Here is a 12,871-nt window from a genome sequence, read left to right as displayed (position 1 = left end):
CATATAAGAAAAATCATTTTGTGCTGGATCTATATTCAATTTATAGCAAATGTAACCCACTCACTCTAAAAAAAATGTAACAGTGAGTCTGATAGCATCTAGATAGAAGTGTGCTTTGGATATTTCATGGCCGATGAGTCTCCTCTTCAAAAGCAATGTGCACAGACCAGAGGATCACTTCACCACGTCACCTTGGTTACGGCATAATCAATATGACACACCGTATCCATATGTCTCCCAGGCGTCTGATGTGCACAGGTGGACGTTAGCAGAGTTTCCTGTGTGACCCAGTCCCACTGAGGGAAACAATATCTGGAGGAGGAGACAGTGGTCTGAAGTCACTTATTTAACCTGGAGAACATGTTCCATAAGCTGTTTTAAAGACGGGTAATCATGAGGATCAGGAGGATGGGAGGACTCCAGCTTCACTTTCACTGCATGCTGGAAAGTAGCAGCTTACTAAACTTAGTCTCTGTTATATGGTGGAAAGATGTGACAAGACCAATAATGGAACTGGGGCTTATATTTTTCAGTGAGCTGATTTAAATATCCTTAAGTGTAATAGCCTGCAGATGAGTCGTCTTATGCCGACACGCACTCTTGCTCAACCAAGCGTTTAAACCTGTGAAACAGCGGGTCATTAAGCAAAGCTTGTGATTGCAGTGGGAAATAATGACAGTGATTATATCAGTGGAAATCCTTGGCATAAGTGAGGTTGTGATTAAACCGGTTATTTTCAGGTTCTCTAAAACTGATATCCATCCTTTCAAGAGTCGCCCTTCAATTTAAGTCACACTAATAATGGTGTGACGTTTCGCTGAAGCATTTCCTAAAGTAATAATACACTCCAAAGGACAGGTCTGGTTAACAACTTGTTGTATGTAAGAGTAGAAAAAATGCACATATGTGGTGTTCTGATCAGTACTGAGTGCAGCTGTGGAGGCGGGTGCTTCTTGGGCTCCAGAACTTCCTGCTGAGCTTGCTGCAGGTGCCCTGGGCCAAATTTAACTTCACATCTGTGAAGGGAGGAGCCACGTTGAAAACCCTCTTTAACGCTACCTTCCTTTAACACTGAAGTGAAACTGCAAATTGCAATTTACTCCGCTAGATCAGAGCACGACAGGGGGACGAAAGGAAAAAAACTACTGTGACTTCTTAGAAGAGCAGCCAGCAGTCCTATTGAACGTTGAGATACTTTGCTCTGATGGCTACAATGAGAACAAAAAACAACTTATTTCACACATTCGACAATTATGTCAGCACAAAGGCCAATGTTTTATGTGTTCTGCTACAACCTGAGAGAGCACAGCTAGTCAGGTGTTGTCAAGTTCTTTAAAACACATTAGAATTAATGACGTGTTGTTGAAAGAGACTGCAGATTAAAATATGTCTTCTCTTAACACTGAAACAACAAAGTCAAGAGTTTTAAAATGTGTCCCAAACTGGAATTTGAAATGCCTTTGACATATGAGGCCCCGCAGATATCTGTCATTTTTTCTTTTCCCCTTGATTTGGCTGCAGGATTCAAGACAAGGACATCTGCTCCCTCATCAGAGAGGTGCCCCACTTCTGAACAAATGGACTGCCAGTTGTAATTTCTCCACTGTTCATTCACCCTTAAATAGTGTCTCGCTCCTTTATCAATGTGATGCATTGCTCACATAAGGATCAAGGTGTACCTTATCTTTTGTCCTTTCGAGCTACACCAGGCAAGACATTTAGGTAAAGCCTATCAGGCCAAATCAAAGTGGGGGCAGTGAAGCAGAGGTGTCATGATGAAAACAAACATATTATATAGAAGAATGAAGAATTGTTCTTAAAGGAAGACTGAGCGCTCTGACAGCACTGTACTCTTCTATTCACCTCTGAGTTCAATTCTAGTCTATTTATATAGCGCCAAATCGCAACATGAGTCACCTCAAGCTGCTTTATTCTGTAAGGTGGAGACCCTACAATAACAGAGAGAAAACCCCAACTTATGGGCAAGCACTTGGCAGCAGTGGGAAGGAAAAACTCACTTTTAACAGGAAGAAACCTCCAGCAGAACCAGGCTCAGGGAGGGGCATCAGCTGGGAATGGTTGGGGGTGAGGGGAGAGAGACAGGACAAAAGACTCGTGGAAGAAGGGAGCGAAGAATTAAACGTAACTAATGATTCTCCCTTCTCCCTGTACACCAACTGCTGCACCTCCACCCACCAGTCTGTCAAGCTAATCAAGTTTGCAGATGACACCACCGTTATTGGGCTCATCTCGGACGGGGATGAGTCTGCCTACAGGAGGGAGGTTGAACGTCTGGTGTCCTGGTGCAGCCACAACAACCTGGTGCTGAATGCCCAGAAGACAGTGGAGATTATTGTGGACTTCAGGAAGCACACAGCCCCACTCCCCCCCATCATCCTGACTGACACCCCCATCACCTCTGTGGACTCATTCCGCTTCCTGGGTACCACCATCACCCAGGACCTGAAGTGGGAGCCCACCATCACCTCCGTCATCAAGAAAGCCCAGCAGAGGATGTACTTCCTGAGGCAGCTGAAGAAATTCAACCTGCCAACACGGACGATGATGCAATTCTACACTGCAATCATCGAGTCCATCCTCACCTCCTCCATCACCGTGTGGTACGCTGGAGCCACTATCAGGGACAAACAGAGACTGCAGCGTGTTGTGCGCTCTGCTGAGAAGGTGATTGGCTGCAGACTCCCATCTCTGCAGGACCTGTACACCTCCAGGACACTGCGGCGTGCAGCTCGGATCTCAGCTGACCCTTCTCACCCTGGACACAGTCTGTTTGACCTGCTCCCCTCAGGCAGGAGGCTCCGGTCCATTCGCACCAGAACCTCTCGCCATAAGAACAGTTTCTTCCCCTCTGCTGTTGGACACATGAACAATAACCATATGACTGTTCCCACCACTAACACATGACCCTACGCTGTGTCACTGCATCATTCCATGTTTGGCACTGATCACCACCTGCACTCATATATATATCTATCTATTAGCACTTTTAATTCTTATTTTTATGTTTATTTAAGCGTTATATGACAGTATGTTTGCACTGAAGCACCGCAGCAATTTCCTAATGTTGTAAACCTGCTCAACATTTGGCAATAAAACCCTTTCTGATTCTGAGCAGAGTTTTGTATAAACACAGAGTGACAAAGAGATGAGTGAAGAAGAAATAGTGCATTGCGGGAAGCCATTTTCTGTCCTAATGCTAAGTATGGTGACTAACTGCTTGTTTACCCTTTGCAAAAGAGACAGTGTTAAAATTGTCACTGAACTTTCTACAGAAAAGACATGAAACTTATTTCTATGATGAATTAACCGTTACTAAATCCATCATCATGAGGCACTCTGAGAAAACAAAGATCATAAACAGGAAGGTACAAACATGCCATCTACCCAGCTACAGTGTTTGCTTTTTGTTTTACTTCAGCGATAACCCATGACATGTTTATCTGCACCATTCTAACGCAGCAATAAATTCTTGGAGTCGGTTAACTAATTTCAGTTACACAGCAATAACTTGAATGCTGTATTTTGACATGTTCTTAAATTTCCCAATTTAGGATTCTGACACCACATAGAAACCCAATATAGAGCTGTAGTGCATGTTTTTAGTATTCAGAGCTATTTAATTTATGAATGACCCGCTACAAAAAAGAATGTGTACTGTCAAAGGTTGCACAGTCTCACTTTGAAGTTATGTTAGCAGAAGTTCTTTATGCAGATATCCAAGTAACATTTCATAAAATAAATACCAAAAATTCTCGAAAAGATCCAAAAGAGTACATTTTAGTCACACTGGTATGAAACAGCACGTCATCCTATTGTGGAATTTTTTGGACATTCCAGTTTCTTGATTTGTCCTGAACACTGATTCAAGCCGCTACCACACACATGCAGAAACAATGACCGCAGTCTACGGTCAAAATCCAGTCCCACAGTGACATGGCACTGTAAAGCATGTTTGGCTTATTTTTTTCCCCCGACTGGTGGAGGGAGCTGGGAGGGTGTCTGGTAGGGAAGTTCACCTCATGTGATTAACTGCTGGTTGCTAGGTGACAACCCTGGAAAGGAGCCATACATGTAGCAGCCAGGATTTGAGCTCATCCATCGTGCACCTCCGAACCAACCGCTGCTGTCCAAACCACCGCCTGTACACACAGCCGGTTGCCATGGGGATTCCAGGGACATTGACTCAAAATAAAATGACATGAGTCATGATTTTGAAGACCGATTGTTTTTCTTCTTACACTCTGTTCTTTTTTTTTTGTTTTTTGTCTTTTTTTGTTTGCACTGACAGTGGAATCTAATTTTTCAAAAAGGCAAAACAAAGAAAAGACCAGAAGAATTCTAAGGACTTGACCTTAAACTAAAGACATAGCAGATGCTGCACACACGAGTTATACAAATGATATATAATATGATGTATAACTTTGTACACTCTTCTCTTTTATGTTACATATGCACAATTACTCCTTTTCTGCATTTCTCTGTTAATGTTGAGTCCAAGGCCACAGGCTCAGCAGCATCCAGACACTTTGCCTGGCTATTTCTGACTACATGCTACATGTTAGCATCTGCTGTATAACACTGGACATTTGTACTGTGTTACTGGAGTCAGACAGGGGAGGTGTCAGACATGTTGTGTATTTTTTTTTATAATACCCAAAGTTTAATTTAGCACATTTTAAAAATGCTTTAAAGCTGGGGTGTTTTTCAAATGTCCAGACTGATGCAAGGGATCTTCTCATCCAACTCTTTGGAAGAAAAATATTAGAAATCCAAATGACTCCTTTAAGTTTGAATGTGGATCAGATTAGGCTCAACGAACAGAAAGAATTCCAGGTAACCCTAAGAGAGGAAGGAATATAGGTTGATACGGCACTTTGCTTCTCCACTGGGTGACACGAAAACCAATCAACTTGACAGCGGTCTCCAATTAACAGAAGACTGCCACTCCTTCCACCACCACCACCACTGCCGCTGGTCTTTCTCAGCCCCACTGTGGCTGGAGTACTGGTCCCATTTCTGGATGAAACATGGTCTCCATCCTAATTAACCCAGATGTGGATATTAATAAGATGAAAGCAGGTCTAGACTAGAAATGGGGCAGATTGAGAGAAGGTTCTGATTTCAGAATGGTCACACTTAAGTGGGACACCTTGCCCCCCCTCCGACAGGGGAATAAGGTCTGTTTCTATATAAACTATACCCCGCGGCTCTTTTTAATTGGTCCCACTTCTCTTGAGGTTTGAGTGCTATGAGAAGCTGAGGATATCTATGAAAGGTGGCTGTGTAGCACAACGACAACAGAGACATGTCAAGCAGATGGAGACAAATGACAATTATCACCTTTTATGTGAGTTTTTCTTTTTGGAATAAAACATCTCACGTCTTTACTTGCACTGAGCTCTACCAGAGGTTCCAATCTTGATCCTATGTGACTATAAAAGGAAACCTATTAAACATCATTCTTTCACACCTGCCAGTGCAAATGACTTCACTACTTCTTCCAGAATCATGTATGGTGTGAGAAATGGGCCAGGACAGGACAATAACTATAAGACTGTAAATCACCTGGGAACAAGCCTGTCCTAATACATGAAATAGATTATACAAGTGAAAGAACAGATAAGAATGTCAGCAAGAATCTAATTGTTCTTGTTTTCATTGCATCATCTCGCAGTTAGTGGGAGACGGCATTAAGACAGTGGCAGGTCAGCAGACACTCAGGGGACCAAACAGGAAGGAAGCAGAGATGGGCACAGACATGACTCATCCAGCTCATTGTGTTCATGGAGCCACCAACATGCTGCGTTGTCTTGTGCTAACAAGCAGCTGAATTAATGAAGATTTTAAGAACACAAAGACATGAATTAATAAGCATCAGAACAAAAGAAAAGAAAAGCTGAAGGTCTCTTGTTTTACAGTAATCTTTCCCCAATGTTCATGATAATTTCAGCTGAGAATGGATAAATCCAGAGGAAGGAATTGTGTGCAGTTGTTGGAACCACAGCGACACACTTTCTTCTGGAGTCCATCTGTCCTCCTGGCCTGTGCATCACTTTGCATGGGCAGCAGCTCTGCAGGACGCTGGTTACTGTATCCTCCTGAGTAGTCGAATGTCAGCTCCTCCTGAGCTTCAATGTCCCGTCCAGCAAAAAGCGCCAATCTGGGAATTACAGAGTGCACACGCACTGGCACCATGACCAGATTAGGCATGCAGGAGTGGTTGAGAAAGCGACCCACGTTTCCCACCTGGGCGGGGTCCACAAACGTCTCAGTGACGGAGCCCGTGCCCGCGTGCTCCCTTACAGCGATAATGTAATTATTTTCTTCAGATCTCTGGGCAAGCTGTCGGCGCCTGGCCTCCTCAAAACTGATCACCTCCCCTGCATACTCACATACAAATGCCCCGTGTGAGATTTTCTCTAGTGTCCGGACTCCCCAGCCCCTGTCCTGGGTTTTGTACACTTGCAACCTAAACCGCAGCCCTCTCTGCACCACCCGGTTAGAGCAATCGTCACTGCAGGTGCAAAGGGCATTACACTCAAATACAGGTGAGCAGAAACCCGAGTCTGTTCTGTTGAGGTTGAGCAGCGTGCCTGTGCTGTCATACGTCTGGCCATGGGTCTGCAGGCAGGAACAGCTGTCAATGCAGCACGAGTGGGAAAGGCAGGAGCATCCAGGAAGGGTAACTTCACTGGGGTCTTCAGTGGATCCTGGCCCCTGAACGTTATCTGGAGAGTACTGAAAGACAACATAAAGATACAATGAGCGTTGCAATTTAAAAAACAAAACAAAAAACAACAACAACTTGTGGAAATTGTGTAAAACAATACAGATGAAGAAGACAATCCACAGATAGTAATCAAATTCTTTTGTTTTTTTTTGGACAGTTTGTTAAAGCATACAAGACTTTTAAGTATCTGAAAACTGTCAACCTCCATTAACAACCACATCCACACACACAATCATAATATGTCCTCTGGAGCATCACGAGTAAAGAGTTGAAGTTTAGGAGGCAGTTATTTCTTGTACTGCGTGTTGGTAATGTGGCTGTGATGATTTGCTGCCATCTGTTGGTAAAACAATGTGTTGCATTTAAAAGTGTTAAAAACCACCAGGATTTTAGGAGGTTTTTGACACTGAGAGTTTTCTAGATCACTCGGTTACTTTTATACTCATCTTTTAAATGGCATAAATGAATTACAGCATTGTTTCTGTTTGTTTGGTTGATCCGTTTACACAGCATTAGTCTTTTTTTGAAACTCTAAAATAACATAACATTGGTATCAACACTCAAAATCATATAAATGAGAGTTACACTGGTGACCTGGAGCAGCACCACCATACACCTCTTTGGCATGCATCTACTTTATGTCCATGTTTGCACAGGGCATGAACAGAAGGTAGAGAGAGGAGCTGTGATTCAAAGTCCACTCTCACTGCACGTCAGTTTTAATTTGTGATCTCAGTTTGAGCTGTCATCGAGGCCACGGCCACAAAGTCAATATTAGGGGAGGGGAATTGTAGAAGTAATTCCAGTGTTGGCAAAGCAGTTCATTTCACATTCAAAATGCACTACAACTACCAAAACACTTTATTCAGGTCTCAAATAAACTCATTCTTCCAGAACACTAGCAAAGGTTGACAGCCGACAAACACACTTTGTCACCCACAAAACAATGACCTAAAAAACACTAACAACATGTAGCATTACACAGTGTTTTCTTGTGTAAAACAAGGACACATCTCTGTTTATAATTTCAATATATGTTACTGGAATGAATCAGACATCATGCAGAATTCGTTAATATTTGTTTATGTATTTTTATTTTTTTGCACTAAGTAATCCCAAAATACAAGAATTTGTATACACACCATCCACTGATACACATACAATAGTAATGCTAATCTACTCGGTCTTCTCCATTTGGCCACAGGTTCTCATCCACATCACATCTTATGTCATCTAGGGCAATACACCTAGGAAAGAATCTTCTGGCTGCCAGAATTGAAGGAGTTGAAAAATTGAAGGAGTAACACCTGTGTAGATGTTCATCTACAATGAGAATCAGCTGTGGCTGGTTAAACTGCATTTTTAGATTTAAAATATGTTTCAATAAAATATTGCTGTTGGATTTTGCTGTCTTTTCAAGTTTTGCATTGTGTTATTGTTTTGGCCATAAGTTTAACAGTTTTGAAAACAGTATGTAAGCACATGCAAAATGTCCTGTACGTACAAAGATTTTTGGCAGTTGTTGTGTCTGAGTGAGAAGATAATTCATGAAATTTGAGAGATGTAGTCATTGAATGCATTTTGTGCCAAAACAATGATAACTGGTCCTCAGTTTAGCCCACATAGACTTCTGTTGTGCTCACTGTGTGAGGAGTTTTGCAAACGTGACCTAAGTATTGAGAAATGTGTCCTAGCGTCTGTAAAAAACTGTAAGTGACAGGCCACGTCACTAAGTGCTGAGGATCATAGTGTATAAAAGTTGCCCAGGCGGTTTTGGCCCAGTGGTTTTGTCCATATATTGTACAGCTAAGTACTACTTATTTATAGTTACATATCCACAGGACAGTTAATCTGAGAGGTTTTAAAAAGCTTTTTATGTTATGTTTTTTGTGTTCCCACCAAGTTTAATTAAAAATTCCGATGTCCCATGATTAATCTAAACACCACTAGGAAAAATAGTAGTTGGCCTGTAGCGTCTCTGTTTGTCTTAACTTACAACACGTTTAATTAAAGTTTTAGTGTCACCACATTAATAAAAAGGCAAGAACTACTTCTATTTTAACCACCCTTACACTAAGCTAGCTAAACATAGAGGCTAAAATATCGGTGCAGTGTTTTGAAATGCTCAAACGTGTTCAAATAGAGAGAAAAGCGAGTTAAAGTATCGTTACCTGAAAAGTATGAAATGCCAGTCCTTCAAATAAAACGGGAACCTCCTCCAGACCTCGACTCAGATCACCGCCGTGCGCGTCAGTCACATTCATTCCTGTAGCTGCCTGAAACAGCGAATCTGCTACAGATGTCAACAAACCAACTTCCGGTGGCTTCATTAGCAACTTTCGCCCTCTGGTGGTGGCATTACCACAGATTAGTTTGATCGAGCCTTTTTTTGGGCAGCTGAAGAGGAGAAGTCTATCTTATGGCCAACCTCTGGCTGTATCTTGGTCACATTACCCAGCAAACCCAGTATGCAGGTTCATGTGTAACAGTCCTTGTGCCACGGATCAACACTGTTCCATCTACTTTAGACAGAAGAGCAGCGACATGGCTGCAGGTCTCTGCGACTCCGGCCATGCAGCTGCAGCGGGCGGCTTCAACCTTCCCTGTGATGCTCACAGTGACCCATGGCTGCAATGCTGGTTCATTCAGTCTTAGAGTGCAGCACCTGAAACACACACAAAGTTCATTTAAAGACAAGAACTATGAGCCAAGGCCGACACAAATGTGTTTTATCTACTTTATCATAAATGTAAAAAGTGTTTAGAAAGTTAGCACAACATGTCATTTTTCATTTCTTTATGTGTCCATCTATAGAACGCTGCAGGTTATAGTCTAAATCTGCTGTTCTGTCAGAAACCTGCCTGCAGAAAATGAACCTAAAGTATGTAATGCAAGGATGTCATCACTTAGAGATGGAGAAAGCATAAAGTGACAATTATGAATCACTTAATATGATAAGGAGATTCTGCAGGTCATTGATCAATATATAAAACTAAAATAAAATGTATTTTTAGTGACACAAGATACAAATATGGAAGCAAGATGTGTAATTAGGATTATTTATAATAAATATGAATAAAACATTGCAATTTCTTTAACCATAAAGAATAACTAAATGCTTCAGGACAATGTCTCATCAATGCACTGAACTCACTATGTTATCCCTCTAACAGCCTCCACATGTTCTCACTGTAATTTCCCCTCATGAATGAATTTATGCTGCACTAATGTGAATGTTTGCAGGGAAATCAAACACATTTTACACGCAGTACTCGAGCTGACTTACCTTTGTTTGAATGACCACTTGTACGCGCTGACTCCACAGACAAGGTATGAAATATGTCAGGCTACGTCAATAGCGGTTGGTCTTCAGGGTTTCTACTCCACGGCCGTATTTCATACGGGTCCACATTTCCACTGCAGCTATTTTCTGCAAGTACCGCCGCTTCGCCTCTGGACGCAATCGGTCTCTATACAGTCCATTCTCGTTTGAGCAGCTTTTAAGCATCTTGTAATCGTCGTTCCAACACAGTGTGTTTGTTTTGATTCGTAGACCCCGAAAATGCCGCCGCGCTCCCACAATGCATTGCGGCGTGACGTCAACTCCGAAGCCCTATTGACCAGCTGGACAAGGACACTTATTTTTCCACGTGAAAATGAAGAGTTCAAACACAAAATCAATCAGTTTTATGACATTTTTTTTCTTATTACTGAGAAGAAAAAAAAACTTCTTTCCGTCTTTGGTCTTCAGTTGTTCTTGCATCCTTTGCACTTCATCCTACAGTTGCTTCCAGTATTGCCTGCAGATGGCAGTATTTCATCAGGAAAGCACTAGTATGACTCTTTTGAGTCCTCGTTTCCAACACATTTGCAAGAGAGGAAAGCACTTGTTTTAACAGAAGCCAAACATTTTAAAGTACATTTAAAGTGCTGAATAACTTTATGTGCTTAATGTGCTATACCTTCTGTTTTCTGCGATGGGACTTTTCATCTGCATCCTCATCTTCCATCTCTTCAACCATGCAGAGATTCCATGTTTAACCTTTCTGTGGTGTTACACTGGCATGTGTAATTGATATGCAGTGCTTTATTCTGTGGTGGTTATCAGAAGCAGATGGAGGGAGGTCACATTGTCAGCTGGCATTTCCATGGTGCACACAAGTGACCGAGGATTTTCCTTTGAGAACCAGCCTTCATCTTTGTCCTTGGGCGAAATTAGTGCTGTCAGTAAGCCTGCATCAAGAGTTGGGACTGCATATTCAATCAACTGAAGTGAAATGCAAGCTTTTGACAATAAACTAATTGACAAATTGACTAAGTGGACAACATGAGGGACTGACAAATATAAAAGCTTTTGAAACATGTACCATGAGATCTCTTTTACCTGTTTATTTGTGCAAATTGTAAAATCTGTCAATTTGATCAGTTCTATTGAACAGATTTAGAATTCCCCTTAATTATCCAAAATACATGAGTTTTCATCCATTTGATCTCTATGAGGTCATGCAATGGCAAGTGCTATTTTGGTCCAGTGTGCAGAATTTAGAAGAATATATTGGCAGAAAATTAATTTAATATTCAGTTAAATTTTTATTAGTTTGTAATCACCTGAGAATGAGAATCACTGTGTTACTCTTACCTCCGAATGAGTCCTTTCTTTCTAAGGAGGGAACAGGTTCTCTTCTTTTAGTCGACTGTGTTGCACTGCCGTGTTTCTCAAGTACCCAAGAACAGACAAACCAAACCAAAGAGGCCCTTTTGCTTTTTCAGTGGTGGGCAAGCATACATTGTGGAGTATAAATGAATGGTTGTGGTTAAAAAAAACCTCACTGATAGATGCTGTAATATAACACTTATTTTGGTATGATGTACCAAATGCGGTCCAAGGAAAGCCAAGCCTGTGGAAAGGTTGTAAAAACAGAGCAGAGCATTTGGGACTGCAGACAAATGCTAGTCAAGTGTCCACACTGACTGTATTTCAAGAATAAGGCGGTAGTGCAATATTCTGCTGGGAGATTTTTGTATATTACCATGATACCTACTGTCTACATGACCATGAATACTGTCTTATGGAAGGGGCGTTTTGCTGCAGGATAATCTGCTAGGTTGCACTGCAGATGCTGTTCCGGGATAGTCTGAAGAACATGACTAAGAGCTCTAAGAGTGTTTATTATCCTCCATATTCCCCACTGCTTGGATACGCTGGAAAAGCAAGTTTGATCCACAAAGACCCCACTTCGCAACTTACAGGACTTATAGGATTTGCTACAAACACCTTTGTGTTTGACACTAAAAGAGATGCTGAAAAGGCCACAGTGCAGTGGATCAGAGCAGTGCTCTTACAATTAATTTTAAGTGGCACAATTGTTAGCTTGTTGCTGTTTAAATAATGCAAAGGCTAAGAAAAAACGTTTGACTAAATGGTGAAAATCAGGGAATTACAAAGTCATAATTCGTCCTCTGAGGAACTTTTTGACTGTATTCCACCACTTTTTCATTTGGCTGCTGTCAGCATCAATGATGATCGAATTATGTGATCACTTTTGTTTTTTTTCACTTTGTAGGCTGATAGTTTTCAACTCTGCTTACACACTGTGGCATTCATTCATTCCTAAAGCACTACCCAGTCCTAACCAGTACAGATATCAGCATGATTTTTTTTCTTCTGTTCTCAAAATGTCCCTTTTAATTTTTTTTTGAGCAGTGTATATAGGGCGCATAGTCTGATGCCCTAATTAAACAACAAGCTGTATATCTCCAAGCTTACATTTGAAAAATGTTGCTTTTAAATAATTAAATATGAATGTGGTATTTTTTTTCTCTCTCACATCCAGAGGAGGACATAATATGACTTGGCATTGTGGTTGTACTTGTGCTGGTTTATAAAGGAGTGAAACAGCTTCACTTGTTCCAGATGAGGCAGGTTGATGGGGGTCCGTGGTAGGCGCCATTGTTCGGGATCCTTTGATTTTAATGAGAACACACACGCGTCCCAACACAAAGGAGCCGAGGCTGGACCGCAACTGGTTCGAGAGTTAATGAACCAAAGGCTTGAAAAGAGCATGTTCTCCGGGGAGATTATCAACCACGGTGAGGCACTCCCTCTGATACTGTGCTGAT

At 41.7% G+C, this 12,871-nt stretch overlaps 1 protein-coding gene across 1 annotated transcript; it reads right to left on the bottom strand.

Moving 5' to 3' along the window:
• Positions 1-3,135: 3,135 nt before the first annotated feature.
• setmar (SET domain and mariner transposase fusion gene) lies at positions 3,136-9,105 on the bottom strand. The gene is made up of 2 exons (XM_042227151.1): positions 8,923-9,105; positions 3,136-6,759 (listed from the first exon to the last, which is right to left on the bottom strand). Exons 1-2 carry the CDS (start codon positions 9,079-9,081, stop codon positions 5,968-5,970), a joined length of 951 nt encoding a protein of 316 aa, XP_042083085.1. The 5' UTR covers positions 9,082-9,105; the 3' UTR covers positions 3,136-5,967.
• Between the last annotated feature and the right edge of the window lie 3,766 nt (positions 9,106-12,871).

This window comes from Haplochromis burtoni, unplaced genomic scaffold (assembly GCF_018398535.1).
Source record: "Haplochromis burtoni strain Fernald_Lab_line unplaced genomic scaffold, NCSU_Asbu1 Contig_245, whole genome shotgun sequence".
NCBI lineage: Eukaryota > Metazoa > Chordata > Actinopteri > Cichliformes > Cichlidae > Haplochromis > Haplochromis burtoni.
Note: the sequence above shows the minus strand (reverse complement) of the source record. Positions and strands in the feature narration are given on the sequence as shown.

Excerpts from the sequence above, each read along its gene's own strand:
- setmar (XM_042227151.1), bottom strand. The coding sequence starts at position 9,081 with ATGAAGCCACCGGAAGTTGGTTTGTTGACATCTGTAGCAGATTCGCTG. Across the intron at positions 6,760-8,922 it reads TGGCATTTCATACTTTTCAG|TACTCTCCAGATAACGTTCA; the intron begins GTAACGATACTT and ends GTTGTCTTTCAG.